Below are 13,123 nucleotides of genomic sequence, written 5' to 3' on the forward strand. Positions count from 1 at the left end.
ACACAACAATTAAAATAAAGAACAACTGAAACACTTACCACAAAAGGGTTGGTTATCACCAGTGACTAGATATAATGATTTGCGATCTGATCTATTTGTGTGTATTTCATGACCCATAATTCCACAAGAACCATCATTACACGAGAAGCAGTTTCCGCCATGAACAAAATCTTCGTGGAAGTTGTCTAAATGTGGACACGAGAATCCAACAAATTTGCAGTCTGGTTTTAGTGAATCGATGAAAAATTGGACAGCTCTTCTATGGTTGCAATGAATTTCAGCGTTTTTCTCCACTAGAAAGGAAAAATAATACGTTTCATAAACAAATATATATACAGTATATAGTATATATATATACACTTTGCTTCTTCTCATCTGGTTGCTATGATCATATATACTATAAACTTGAATTCACTAATTAACAATACTTACTATATGTAGTCAAATAAAGTGTTTAAACCATAACTGAGACGGCTATTTTCTCTATGTTGAAGCTTCGTAATGTTGTACTTCAATTTTTTACTTGATCTATCAAAAGCATTTGATTCTACGTACACATAAAAACACGATTAGTGTTACTCATGACATAACGCTTGAAAAATTTTCTAATGAAACACAAGATAAGACAGAGCTCTTACAATAGAAATAGATATTCGTTTTAGAGACGAGACATCAATTTCCAGCACATTTTTGAGACGCGACAGCCCCAATTCGTCTCGTGGGAAACACTTATTACGGTGTCTTCTCATACTCTATAACTAATATCGGGGTGTATTTACTGAAGAATTGTTGATTTTAAAAAAATGGTATCTGGACAGTAATTACACAGCTATAGGGATTTTTTGAAGTAACCTGGGATTTTCTGAAGTACCCTGGAATTTTCTGAAGTACCCTGGATTTTCTGAAGTATTCTACGGTTCTATTCTTGGCTGACTACATTTTGTTTTGTATATAAAAGTAACTAACCGTAAATCCTTGCAATTCTATGGACCTAATTTGATGATATTTAATGATCATTGTAATCATGGTGTGAGCTTAAAGTTATAATTAGTTAGATTAAAGGGGTATATTCGTTAGAACTTTTGTACTATTGTTCTTTTAGTCCAAAATTAAATTAAATTCAAAATCTTTTGCTGTCGTGAATCCTGTCGAGGAATTTGAAGCTTAAAATATGTAAAACAACATGCCTGTTGTGCTGCATGATTGCGAAACATGGTCACTTACTCTGAGAGAAGAACATAGACTGAAAGTATTTGAGAACAAGATCCTGAAACGAATATTCGGACCCAAGGGGAAAGGGAATGGGAAATGGCGGAAACTTCATAACGAGGAACTACATAATTTATACGGTTTGCCAAACATTGTTAAAGGCCATCAAGTCTAGGATGCTCAGGTGGGCAGGTCATGTAGCCAGGATGGAATAAAGTAGGAATGCTTTCAAAATCTTAACTGGAAGACCAATTGGAAAGCGACCATTAGGAAGACATAGGTGCAGATGGGAGGACAATATTAAGATGGATCTCGCAGAGACAGGAATACAAAGTAGAAACTGGACCCAGTTGGTTAAAGACAGAAGTCAATGCAGAGCTTTTGTGAACGCGGCATTGAACCCCTGGGTTCCATAGCCCAGAGTTAGACTTCAAGAGTTAGTACATTTCGTAAACAGGTCTTTTCAGCACTAACAATACAGTAATCGGTACAAAATGTTTGTTTCTCAATAATAAGCTGAATTCTTACATTCACAGACATCAGTTTAATTTAAAAAAGGACTACAGTATCTTTTTTTTTAAAGTTAGATATTTGTCAAGCCCATAATCTAAGGGAATCAGCCGGAACTTGAATATATCTCTGGGAGTGGGTGAGTGACAAAACAAAACTGCGACACACAGATCAAATTGCTAAAGGTAGAAACTTGAAATTTGTACAATCCGTAGGATTTTTTAAATGTAAAATACTACTAAGGTGGAATTTAAAATTATATGTCTGCAAGGGCGCCCATCAGGGGGGCAAGGTGGGGCGCTTGCCCCTCTAGAGGAAATTGTACTTCAGAATATCTAAAATCCAATAGAATTTTTACATTAGTTACAGCAAAATTTGAAACTATTTTTGAAACGTCGCTTATACTTGCCCCCTTTGGAAACCACAACAAGGGCGCCCTTGTATGTCTGAGCTTTCGGCATCTACGTCGATTTTAGCCCCTCACATATGAGGGATCACACTACCCATAAGAAAATGGGGAAGAAAGAAAAGAACGAGAAAGGAAAGACGTGGCCTGGAACCAGTATGTTAGATACTATCCCGGTATCAGCCTGGTGTGAACAGTGTTTCTGCCAGATATGTTTTTCGGGGAGACATGAGTGTGCCCCGCGGAGGAGAACAAAAAATACATCTATAATATAATAATAAATAGAGTAGTACTGGCAGTGTCCCCCGGAACACTTTTTCTGAAAGAACCACTGGGTGTGAATGAGGAAAACCCAGAAAAACGAAAATTTTTCACACCTTTCCGAATGGGGTATCTTCGTCGAGAATCGAGTCCAGGACCGCTTGCATCAAAAGTGAGTGTGTTTGCGACTGCACCACACGGGGTCAAAGTACTACGAAGCAAGGACTTTTGGAAATTCGAACAAGAAAAGGGGGAGAAAATTATTATATTAAAGCGTCAATTGTTCGAATAACGAATGTTTTTCACACAATAATCGATTTAGCATCCCAAGAATAAATTCAGTCTACTCCGATAATCCTATATTCAAACCGAAAGTTGTAAAAAAAAATAGCCATTTCTGGTTTCAACGTTTATCGCCATGAAACGAGACTGGTAACAGATAGCAAGACTTTTTTTTTCAAATGATTCAGCGTCTCAATACAAAGTAACATGACTGTCCATAAGACTCTACCTACACCGGAAGTGGTTCAAATTTACTATTATTTTCGGTTTTAATACCAGTTTTAACGTTTATCATCATAGAAAGAAAACGGTAACAGATAGCACGAAGCTTTTGTTTTTGTTTGTTTGTTTGTAAATGATTTAGCGTCTTAAGACGACATATTATGAATATGCACAACACACTAGTCAAACCGAAAGTGGTTCAAATTTACTGTTACTTTTGGTTCCAATAGTTATTTCCGTAGACCAAAAAGGGTAAATGGTTTCAAGATGTTTTCTTTTTCTGCAATCGATTCAGTGTTCGAAGAATAGGTTTCACCCCCTCCCTTAGCTCTCTATTCAAACCGGAAGTGGTTGAAATAAACTATTTTTGGTTTCACTTTTTATCACCATAAAAGAAAAACAATAAAAAAAAAAGGAGTTATGGCTTCTTGATATTTTTTCAGCGTCCGAGGAATTCGTTCTATCTTTGATCTTATCACTACTACTTGAACCTTCAGTATTGAATTCATATAATTTGGAAGTCTTAGTTTTATATCGTGAAACGATGCTCACTTGTTATAATGAGTCTATAACTCGGAACCTCTTAAAATTAAAGACATAGGACCTTGTGCAGAGTCGTTTTGACATATGATAACCGTCATACTAAAAGCTTGACTACTGCAGGAAGCATAGTCGAACTCTTTAGTATGGCACTAATCACGCGTCAGAACGATTCTGCATAAGGCCCATAAAGTTTGGTATTTGAACTTCTAATTTAAAGTAATAAAACAAATGTTTAAATGTCTTTTTCAATTATTGGTTCAAGAAGGGAAGACAAGTATTGTGGGAGGAAACAGGTGGTGGAAGTTGTAATTACGACAATGAGATATTCATATCTCGGAATCCTCTTAAGGTTAGACGCATAAACATTGGTGTTTGTAGCCTCTATTTTAAATAATTAAATACGCGTTTCATTTTGTTTTAAATATTTCTTCTAGAACATAAGAAAAGAGGTGAAAAGATTGATATGATTTTTAGTTTCGCGTCCCTTTAAACACCGAGGCTATTTAACTATGAGACATGGAAAAAAAATACGTTGAGGGAGGCCCGTATCCACAGGGGGGCAAGGGGGCGGCCCCACTAAATTTTGGCTGGCCCCCATAAAATTTCACGGTAGGCTGGCAAATGAACTATAATATGGTGATGAAGTATAATATAATTGGGTCGCCCCCCCTAGCTTCTACCGGCCCCCCCCCTAAATTTTTGGGCTTGCTACGGGCCTGCGTTGAGGGGTGTAATATTAGAATAAAAATGTCCATACCTCGAAATCCCTTAGAGACGTGAAATTTGGTGTTTGAACTGTTTCATTTAAAATAATTAAAGCACGTGTTTCAGAATTTTTTTTTACTAGATGTTTAACCTAGATTGGAAGAAAAATGGGGAAGGGACGCTTCCCTAAGATGCCCATATGAGACGTCAGAATTTTGTGCTAGACTTCGAGTTGAGACGAAGTGTATATGAAAGACGCAGAAGGAAAAATGTAACTGTAAATATACAGGGTGGTTCAAAACAACACCGACAACGTTTGGGAGGTGATTCCTGACACCAAGATAAGACAAAAAATATAGACCAACCTGGATGGATAAATGCTTCCTTTCGGAGTTATAGGCTGCCGAAAACATTTTTAAAAAAATGAAATTTAAAGGTCCATAGCTCCAACTAACTATGTGACCTACTGTAGTCGGGTTAAGACTTCACTTACGAACTGGTATGTGCCCTTCCAAATATCCAAGTTTCAGACTCCTGTGGTACTTCCGCAACAATTTTCATAGAGGTAGTTGGTGAGTACTTCAAATTATATGCCTGTAGCCAAATTCCCTCTATAAAAATTGTTGCGTGAGTACCTTAGGATTCTGAAACATGGATTTTCGGATAGGGCACATGTTAGTTCTTAAGTGGGGATCCTATGGTACAATTTGTAACATACGGGTGTTTCATGGTACAATGCGTTATAACTCTTCTATTTGAGCTTTTTCGTCCGTTTTTTTTTTCAAGTCCAGAGGCATTGTAGAAGACTTTACGTATGGTTTCACACCTTCCTGCGTCCAGACATAGGAGGTGATGACGTCATAATTTCAAAATATATATTTTCTCTTATTAAGCCTATGTTCATTATTTTTTGGCGGGCTTATTTTTGCACGTAGAAGATTGAAATTTTGCACAAACATTCAGTCCACCGAGTAGTATTTACCAGATTTTTTCAGAATTTCTGCGTTAAAACAGGGGGGGATCCAGAGGAGCGAAGAGTTAAAAAAGGGATATTTTTACCAAAAAATCCATTTCTTCGGGATTTTCCCACCTTAAATACATGATGGAGACATGTGAGTCATACCGTCTGAAAGGCAGTTCTATTCTGAAGAGAATGGTGGGCGAAACATGACGCTAGGGTAATTAGGGATGTCTCAGGAATTTTTTTACCTGAGTTCATGGTCTTTTGCAGTAATTTGGGGAATTGTGGGGATTCTTGATAAAATTTCTCCCGCCCTTAGTATTCAAGATAGAAACTTGAAATTTGGCACACACATTCAGTTTACCAAGTACTATTTATCAGATTTTTTGAGATCTCTACGTTCACACAGGGCTGCTCCAGAGGGGCCCAAATTGTGAAAAAAAATCCCTCCAAAATTTTCACTTTGACATCAATTTTCCCCCTTCTGGTATGTTATATGAGCATGCAAGTGGTACCATTTGAAAGCCACCTTCATTATGAAGAGAATGAGGTATGAACCATGATCCTAGGATAAATAGTGACGATGCAGTAGCTGCTTGACTGAAAGTCTAAAAAATACCCCAAAAACCCAGGATTCCGAAAGAGTTAAGTGAAGTCTTGACCCGACTACGGTAGGTCCCATAGTTTTGGAGCTATGGACCTTTAAATTTCATTTTTTTTCATGTTTTGGGCAGCCTATAATTCTGAATGGAAGCATTTGTTCACCCACGTTGGTCTATACTTTTTTGTCTTCTATTAGTGTCAGCTATCCCCTGTGAAACGTTATCGGTGTTGTTTTGAAACACCCTGTATAATTTCTCCCATTCACCAAAGACACATTGTATGTAAAATATTAATTTTCTTATTTAATATTTCACCATTTCTTTAAAATATGAATAACGACATTATATCTCGATAACATTGTTTTCATATCAAGTTTAATCTACAGTACTTAACGCTTATACGAGAATAAAACAAAACTGTCTCTGGGGGCGCGGTGGCTCAGTGGTAGAGCGTTCACCTCCGGTGCTTGGGGTCCCTGGTTCGATCCCAGCTCGCGCCGTGTGGACTTTGTGGTGGACAAACACCGTGCTCGGGGTTTTCTCGGGGCTCTCCCGTGTCCTCCCACTTTCTTCATTCCACCATTTCACTCATTTCTCATCACCGTCTCCTTTAGCCTAACCGGCATAACCGTGGGACGTTAAACTTAAAGATTTTCAAAACTGTCTCTGAACCAAAGAAGAACCAAAAAATGTAATAAACTGCACTTAAATTTCTGTACATAAACGGATGTAAGATAGCATAAAACAAATAAAGGTTAGACTTCCATCTATTGAGAATTTAATATTACAGTACTTCCACATTTTACAAATACAGAAATGCCTTGCATAATACGGTTATTAATTGGTACACTCATGTCCAAAATTGTTGTCGCATGCCTATAAATATGTTTTTGTGGGAATATGATGTGATAATAAATTCTCCCGGTTATTTCTTATAATGTTAGTATGTGTATAATAGAAAGACATGTATGTGGCAAATTTCATGTCAAAAGAGCAGTAAATAAGAACAATAAAACGAAAATAAAACTTTTTTGTCCATTTAGCAACATTTCGTTTTACTCACTCTAATTTTCGTGTTTATAATTATTTTCCTATGAAATTTACCACAAACATACATGTCCCGATTATACACATAATATCAGTATTAAAAGTACCCTGCAAAATCATTATTAAATTATATTGTTACAAGAAGACAGTTATAGATATGCGACAATCATTTTGGGCATGAGTGTACCAGGGGTAAAAATGGATCTAAAAAGATAAGGGGACGCATGGCGTCACACTGTCCCCTGTGTCTATCTTTTCCCATTGTAATTTTTGTAGAAAGTGTGGGGACGCCAAAGATATTTTCTGATGTGGGGGTCGTCGTACCCCCACCTTCCTTCCCACTTTTACCCCTGATTGGTATCACAAATCGAGACTATGTAAAATTGGTTATCATTGTTCCATATCTCTTTACAACGAATTTTAATTGCATTTGTTTATCACAAAAAAAAGGATAATAAACTTAAGAGTAAGAAGCCGTCGTAAAAAAAAGTTTTTCTAACATATAAAAGTTGGTTTATGCTGCAAACGTACAGTGTTTTTCTTCAATTGTAAAGGACAACTCCCAGTTTTACGTCCCACGTTTAGAAATCAATGGACTAAAGGAGACAGATGATTTGATATACTGAAAACGTGGGAAGAAACGGAGAAACCTTCTCAGTCTCACGGATAGCTCGGTTTCCATGATAATCTTTTTTTTTTTTTTTTTTCAAGATTCTACTTAAGCCACATGACGAGGACACGAACTCGGAACATACCGAGAGCAGTTCAGAAATGTCCACATTCTTCAGAGGTACTGGAACGTGGGGCCCCCGATGAATTACGCCACGTGATCGGAACCAGAACGCCCGAAACTTCTCGGGTAAGGCCACTGGTTTATATTGTGCCTTAATTCTTCAATTGTAGCTGTAGTTAATAGAGTTAAGATCACAAGCCAATACTTGGCATATACATATATACAGGGTGTTTCAAAACAACACTGACAACGTTTGCGAGGTGATTCCTGACACCAAGATCAGACAAAAAGTATAGACCAACCAGGGTGCACAAATGCTTCCTTTCGGAGTTATAGGCTGCCAAAAACACGAAAAAGTGAACTTTAACCAGTAAGTAGTCGCGCCATTTTTTGTAACATAAGTACTCGCGTGGGGGTGCCACAGAGCCCCATATTTTTTGTTGTTTTTTTAGCTGTTAATTAAAATATTGCGGTGAGAATTGCTAGAGACATTCCTTATAACCTTTCTTTTCGGGCCTTGATAGAATGCTTGTTCTGTTTTAAAAAGGTACTGTAAGTGGCAGCAGTATAACCAACTCCATTTTCAAGAAAATCACTAAGGAAACAAGCTGCGAGTCCAGGAGACCCCCACGCGAGCACTTACGGGTTAGGTCCATAGTTCCAATACTATGAGACCTACCGTAGTCGGGTCAAGACTTCACTTAGGAACTAATATGTGCGCTATCCAAATATCCAAATTTCAGAATCCTGTGGTACTTCCGCAACAATTTTTACAGAGGTGCTTCAAATTATATGCCCGTAGCCAAACTAACTCTAAAAAAATTGTTGCTTGAGTACCTTGGGATTCTGAAAGATGTGTTTTTGGGTAGCGCATATATTAATTCCTAAGTGAAGTCTTGACCCGACTACGGTAGGTCCCATAGTATTGGAGCTATGGACCTTTAAATTTCATTTTTTCATATTTTCGGCAGCCTGTAACTCCGAAAGGAAGCATTTGTGCACCCAAGTTGGTCTATACTTTTTGTCTTATCTTGGTGTCGGGAATTACCTCCCAAACGTTGTCAGTGTTGTTTTGAAACACCCTATATATATATATATATATATATAATGCATACGTGTTATTTTTTGCTTTTAAATTGATTATTTTAAGAAAACTGAATTGGCAAACTTACTGCTACTTCGCAGATAATCCATGTTCTTAGAAATCTTCTTTTGATATGTATCCTGTATATTTTTTTTTTTTAAATGTTAAGAAACGAGTTACGTGGTCATCACTTTAGAAAATCAAAATTATACTTACTGAGCGGATACAGAAGAGCTTCTAATACAAAATGGCTGCAACCTGGATGGTTAGTTCCTCCATTAGGGTAATAATCCACATGACCCACTGGCTTATCCACACCAAGTTCACCAGTCCATAAAGTACCTCCATTTGTATGAATTACTTCTACGAACTCAGCGTCCCCAGGGTCCAAGTGACCCTTGTCAGTCACGCCTTTGTCATAGAAGAAGATGCCAGAAGGGTCCAAACCTGGAACACATACATAAGGAAATTGAGTAGTAGCCAAGGCATTGTTATATTTTTCAACTTGTCTCCATATTAAAATCTCAGGATATAACATGCATGTTTACATACCTAGTACGACATCACATTTCTCTGATCGGCACCAAAACTTTATTTTTTTTCAGGGCAGTTGCAGATGTGACGGTGTGCAAATTAAGAGTAAGGTTACCAATAGGGTCTACTGAAATGAAAATTGTCTTTTGCATCAAATTACACGTAATGTTTTAAACATTCTTATTACAGAAGCGATTGTACATTGTCACTATCCATACTTGCACAGATAATGAATGCCAGTGTATAACAGTTATTCATACATGTATAATCCAGCTCATATCGTCTCATGAGAACCAAAGGAACGTAACTCCAAAAATGCTGTTTTCGTTTTCTTCATGTTTTGACATAATTTTGAAAGACCCACTTGGTGTAAATGGAACATAACGCCATCTGCTCTCCTTGCCGATCATCTGTTGTAATGTAGCTCAATTACCATCTTATTGAAAACACATCTTTCTAAGAAAATAATATTTTTGTCCTCTCGCCTGTAAACTTACGAAACTGGAGTTACGTTCCTCTGTTTTTCATGCGACGATATGGACTATACCTATACATATTTCTTTACCTATACCTATATATATTATATATTTCTCTACGCATAGTTAACAAACGTTTTGTTATATAAAAGAAAATACCTGTTCTTAAAGGAACTTTTTGCGCTGAATTCGAATATGCACTCGGTTTTTCTCCATCACGTACGATTTTCCCGTAACAGAGGGATTTTCGGGAAAATCCCTCAAAAATTTCCCTTTTCGTTTATTTTACACCCCAAGATCTTGTCCCCTTGCATATACTAACATAGAAATTATACCTAAGTATACTTTGATTCATATTTAACAAACTCTCCAAGTTTCGTAATAATCGCTTTATTCTTTCTAGAGAAATAAATAGGTTTGTATGTATACTGTGTGTACTGTTTATTGCACCTTATAGTAATGCTTTCAGATCTCTTAAGTTGAGGTAAAACGTTTTGCTTTATTACCACAAACACATATATAAAATATAATACAATATAATTTACAAGTGTGACAATTTACAATAAACAATAATACAAATGTACCAAAAGGTCATGAAAAGACAATCAAAACTATCACAATATATGAAACTTCCATTGGGTTACAAAAACGTACACTACTTCCTTCTTTTGTAAGAAATGTTGCATACTCTAACAAGACCCCAACAATAGTCTCCCATCATTGAAGGATCCCATCGTCCCTGGTACCTTTTCTCCATTGCCATTATATCTTGGTGGAATCTTTCCCCCTGTTCGTCGCTGAGAGCACCTAGGTTAGCAGGAAAGAATCTGAGGTGGGAGTGCAAAAAGTGGATTTTTTAAAGACATCCTACAACCCAACTCTTTGTATTTCTGTATCATGTCCTGTACGATTTCTGTGTAACTCTCAGCTTTGTTATTGCCCAGAAAGTTACGCACAACACACTTAAATGCTGTCCAGGCAGCTAGCTCAGCACTGTTTAACTTGCTGTCAAAGCTATCATCAAGCATTAATTTCCTAATTTGGGGACCAATAAACACTCCCGCTGAAATCTTAGCATCACTCAGGTTAGGGAACTTATCTCGTAAATACTTGAAACCTTCACCAGATGTGTCCATGGCTTTGACAAAGTTTTTCATAAGTCCTAACTTGATATGAAGTGGCGGTAGTAATATCTTATTAGGATCTACCAAAGGAGCGTATTTGACGTTGCATTCTCCAGGTACGTAATTCACTCTAGGTTCCCATTCCTTCACTTCATAATGTTTGTCATCAGCTCGGCTATCCCATAAACATAAAAAACATTGGTACTTCGTGTAACCGCACTGCAGTTCTAATAAAATACCAACTACCTTGAGATCACAACATATTTGCCAACAATGGTCCTTGTAATTTATAAGATTTAGCAAAGTTGACATGGTGTCATAGGATTCCTTAATCTTCACTGAGTGCGCAAGTGGTATAGAAGGTTTTTTATTTCCATTATGTAAAAGGACAGTTTTAAGACTGACCTTTGACGCGTCGATAAATAACCTCCATTCTTCTGGAACGTGAGGAATTCCTAGCTCCGCCATCAACCCATTTATATCCGTACATACGCACACATTATCTTGCATTGAGAAATAGCTTGAAAATTGAACATGCCTTTTCCTGTACACTGATATTGATAACCATTTCATGAACAAAACGAAAAAACTTGGAGAATTGTATATATATGTATTAAGATATACATATACTGTACGTTTAAAAAAATATACGTTGGAAGTACATTCTATTTTTATACACGTTTCTAATTTACAGAGAGCAATACAAGTGTGTTGTTGACTATTGTAAATATTCATTTTTATGTCTGTGTTTGTAGTAATAAAGCAAATCGTTTTTACCCCAACTCAGGAGATCTGAAAGCATTACTATCAGGTGCAATAAACAGTGCACACAGTATACATACAAATATATTTATTTCTCTAGAAAGAACAAAGCGATTTTTACGAAACTTTTAGGGTTTATTAAATATAAATCAAGGTATACTTAGGTATAATTTCTATGTTACTATATGTAAGGGGACAGGAGCTAGGGGAATAAAATATCTGAAAAAGGGAAATTTTTGAGGGAATTTCCCGAAAATCCCTCTGTTACGGGAAAACTGTACGTGATGGAGAGAAACCGAGTGCATATTCGAATTCAGCGCAAAATGTCCCTTTAAGATCAGGTGATTTTTCTCATGTAACAAACAAAAAGTTTAAATTTATTAACTAGTGAATCATCGACCGAGCGAAGTAGCTCGAATGGTAGTGTTGACTTCGCATTCGAGAGGTCGTGGGTTCGATTCCCGCTGCCGGCCACCCTGACTGGGGTTTTCAGGGTTTTCCTCCGTCCTACCAGGCAAATGCCCACCCTGGCCGATACAATCCGAAAGGCTTTCCATTGTTGTTGTTATTGTTGTTGTTGTTGTTATTAGATATCCAGTATAAAATGGCCTCTGAGCTGTATCTGGTGATTGTTAAATAAGTAAAATAAAATAAATCTAGTTCTTTAGAAAACATATCCTACTATTTGGAATGCCCGGTCTTCATACAGAAATAATAAAGTTTATGGAAACTATTTGAAAAATATATTTCAGCATCCTTTTCCCCTTTAGGATACGATGTACTTCAATCAATATAAAATGACAAATACACAGCTCGACCAAAATGTTCACTCTGTTCAGACATTTATTTCAAACAGTTTAATCTTTTCCTTACTTTAGATATTTTGTGATTATAATATCGGACATTAAAATATAATAAGAAATTGTCTCCTTTTTTTCTCTTTTAGAAGCGGAATTTTCAAAAGTACTGAAACACGTATACACTTATTTTCAAATAAAAAAAATATATACCAAGTTTCATCTCCCTAATATGGAAAGCTCTAAAAATAGTCTTTTATTTTTGGCAAACACTTTGGATTTTTCCCCTTTAGAACATGCATTTTAATGAAAATAAAATTTTTATTGTTTAAAAAAAATGCTCGAGTTAAGTGTTATCAAAAAATTAATTTCAAACGATTCACCCAGTTTGTCACATTGTGCATTTTATGAATACAAAACAAGAAATGAAAATATTAAGAAATTATTCCCATCCCCTCTTTAGAAGCAGAATTTCAAGAAGGTAGGGGGTGCATGTCCATCACCATGGGCGCCCGGAGGGTGCTCCCCCTGGCTCATGGAAATGTATACGTAATATAGCAAGCCACGTACGTTAAGGGGGCAGGTTACTAAATATTTTTGAAAAACAAATAATTTTTGTTTTTCCTGTTTTTCGTAAGTGGAAAAGAGGTAATAAAATGTAACTTACCATAATAATAGATAATGTTATTCTACATCCGAAACTACGAATCATAAGAATTTTTAGTGTTGCCACCCATAGAAATTACAGTGTGACCAGAATTTGAATTACTCAAAAATCTAGGTAAAGACAGCGACTAGAAAAATGAACTCAACGATAATTGATGACTTATCATGCTGTCTATGTTCCTTGTTTACTACTTTTTAA

At 36.5% G+C, this 13,123-nt stretch overlaps 1 protein-coding gene across 1 annotated transcript in view; it reads right to left on the bottom strand.

Annotated features, from left to right (window-relative positions):
• LOC145672946 (pancreatic triacylglycerol lipase-like) overlaps window positions 1-13,123 on the bottom strand; it is a 186,913-nt gene that overhangs the window by 29,098 nt on the left and 144,692 nt on the right. The window contains exons 5-6 of the mRNA XM_081742194.1: window positions 8,782-9,012; window positions 39-293 (exon numbers count right to left, since the gene is read on the bottom strand). Of these exons, the coding sequence (XP_081598320.1) occupies window positions 39-293; window positions 8,782-9,012 (486 nt within the window). The remainder of the gene's footprint in view (window positions 1-38; window positions 294-8,781; window positions 9,013-13,123) is intronic.

This window comes from Thermobia domestica, chromosome 16 (assembly GCF_964235325.1).
Source record: "Thermobia domestica chromosome 16, izTheDome1.hap1.1, whole genome shotgun sequence".
NCBI classification, from domain to species: Eukaryota; Metazoa; Arthropoda; class Insecta; order Zygentoma; family Lepismatidae; genus Thermobia; species Thermobia domestica.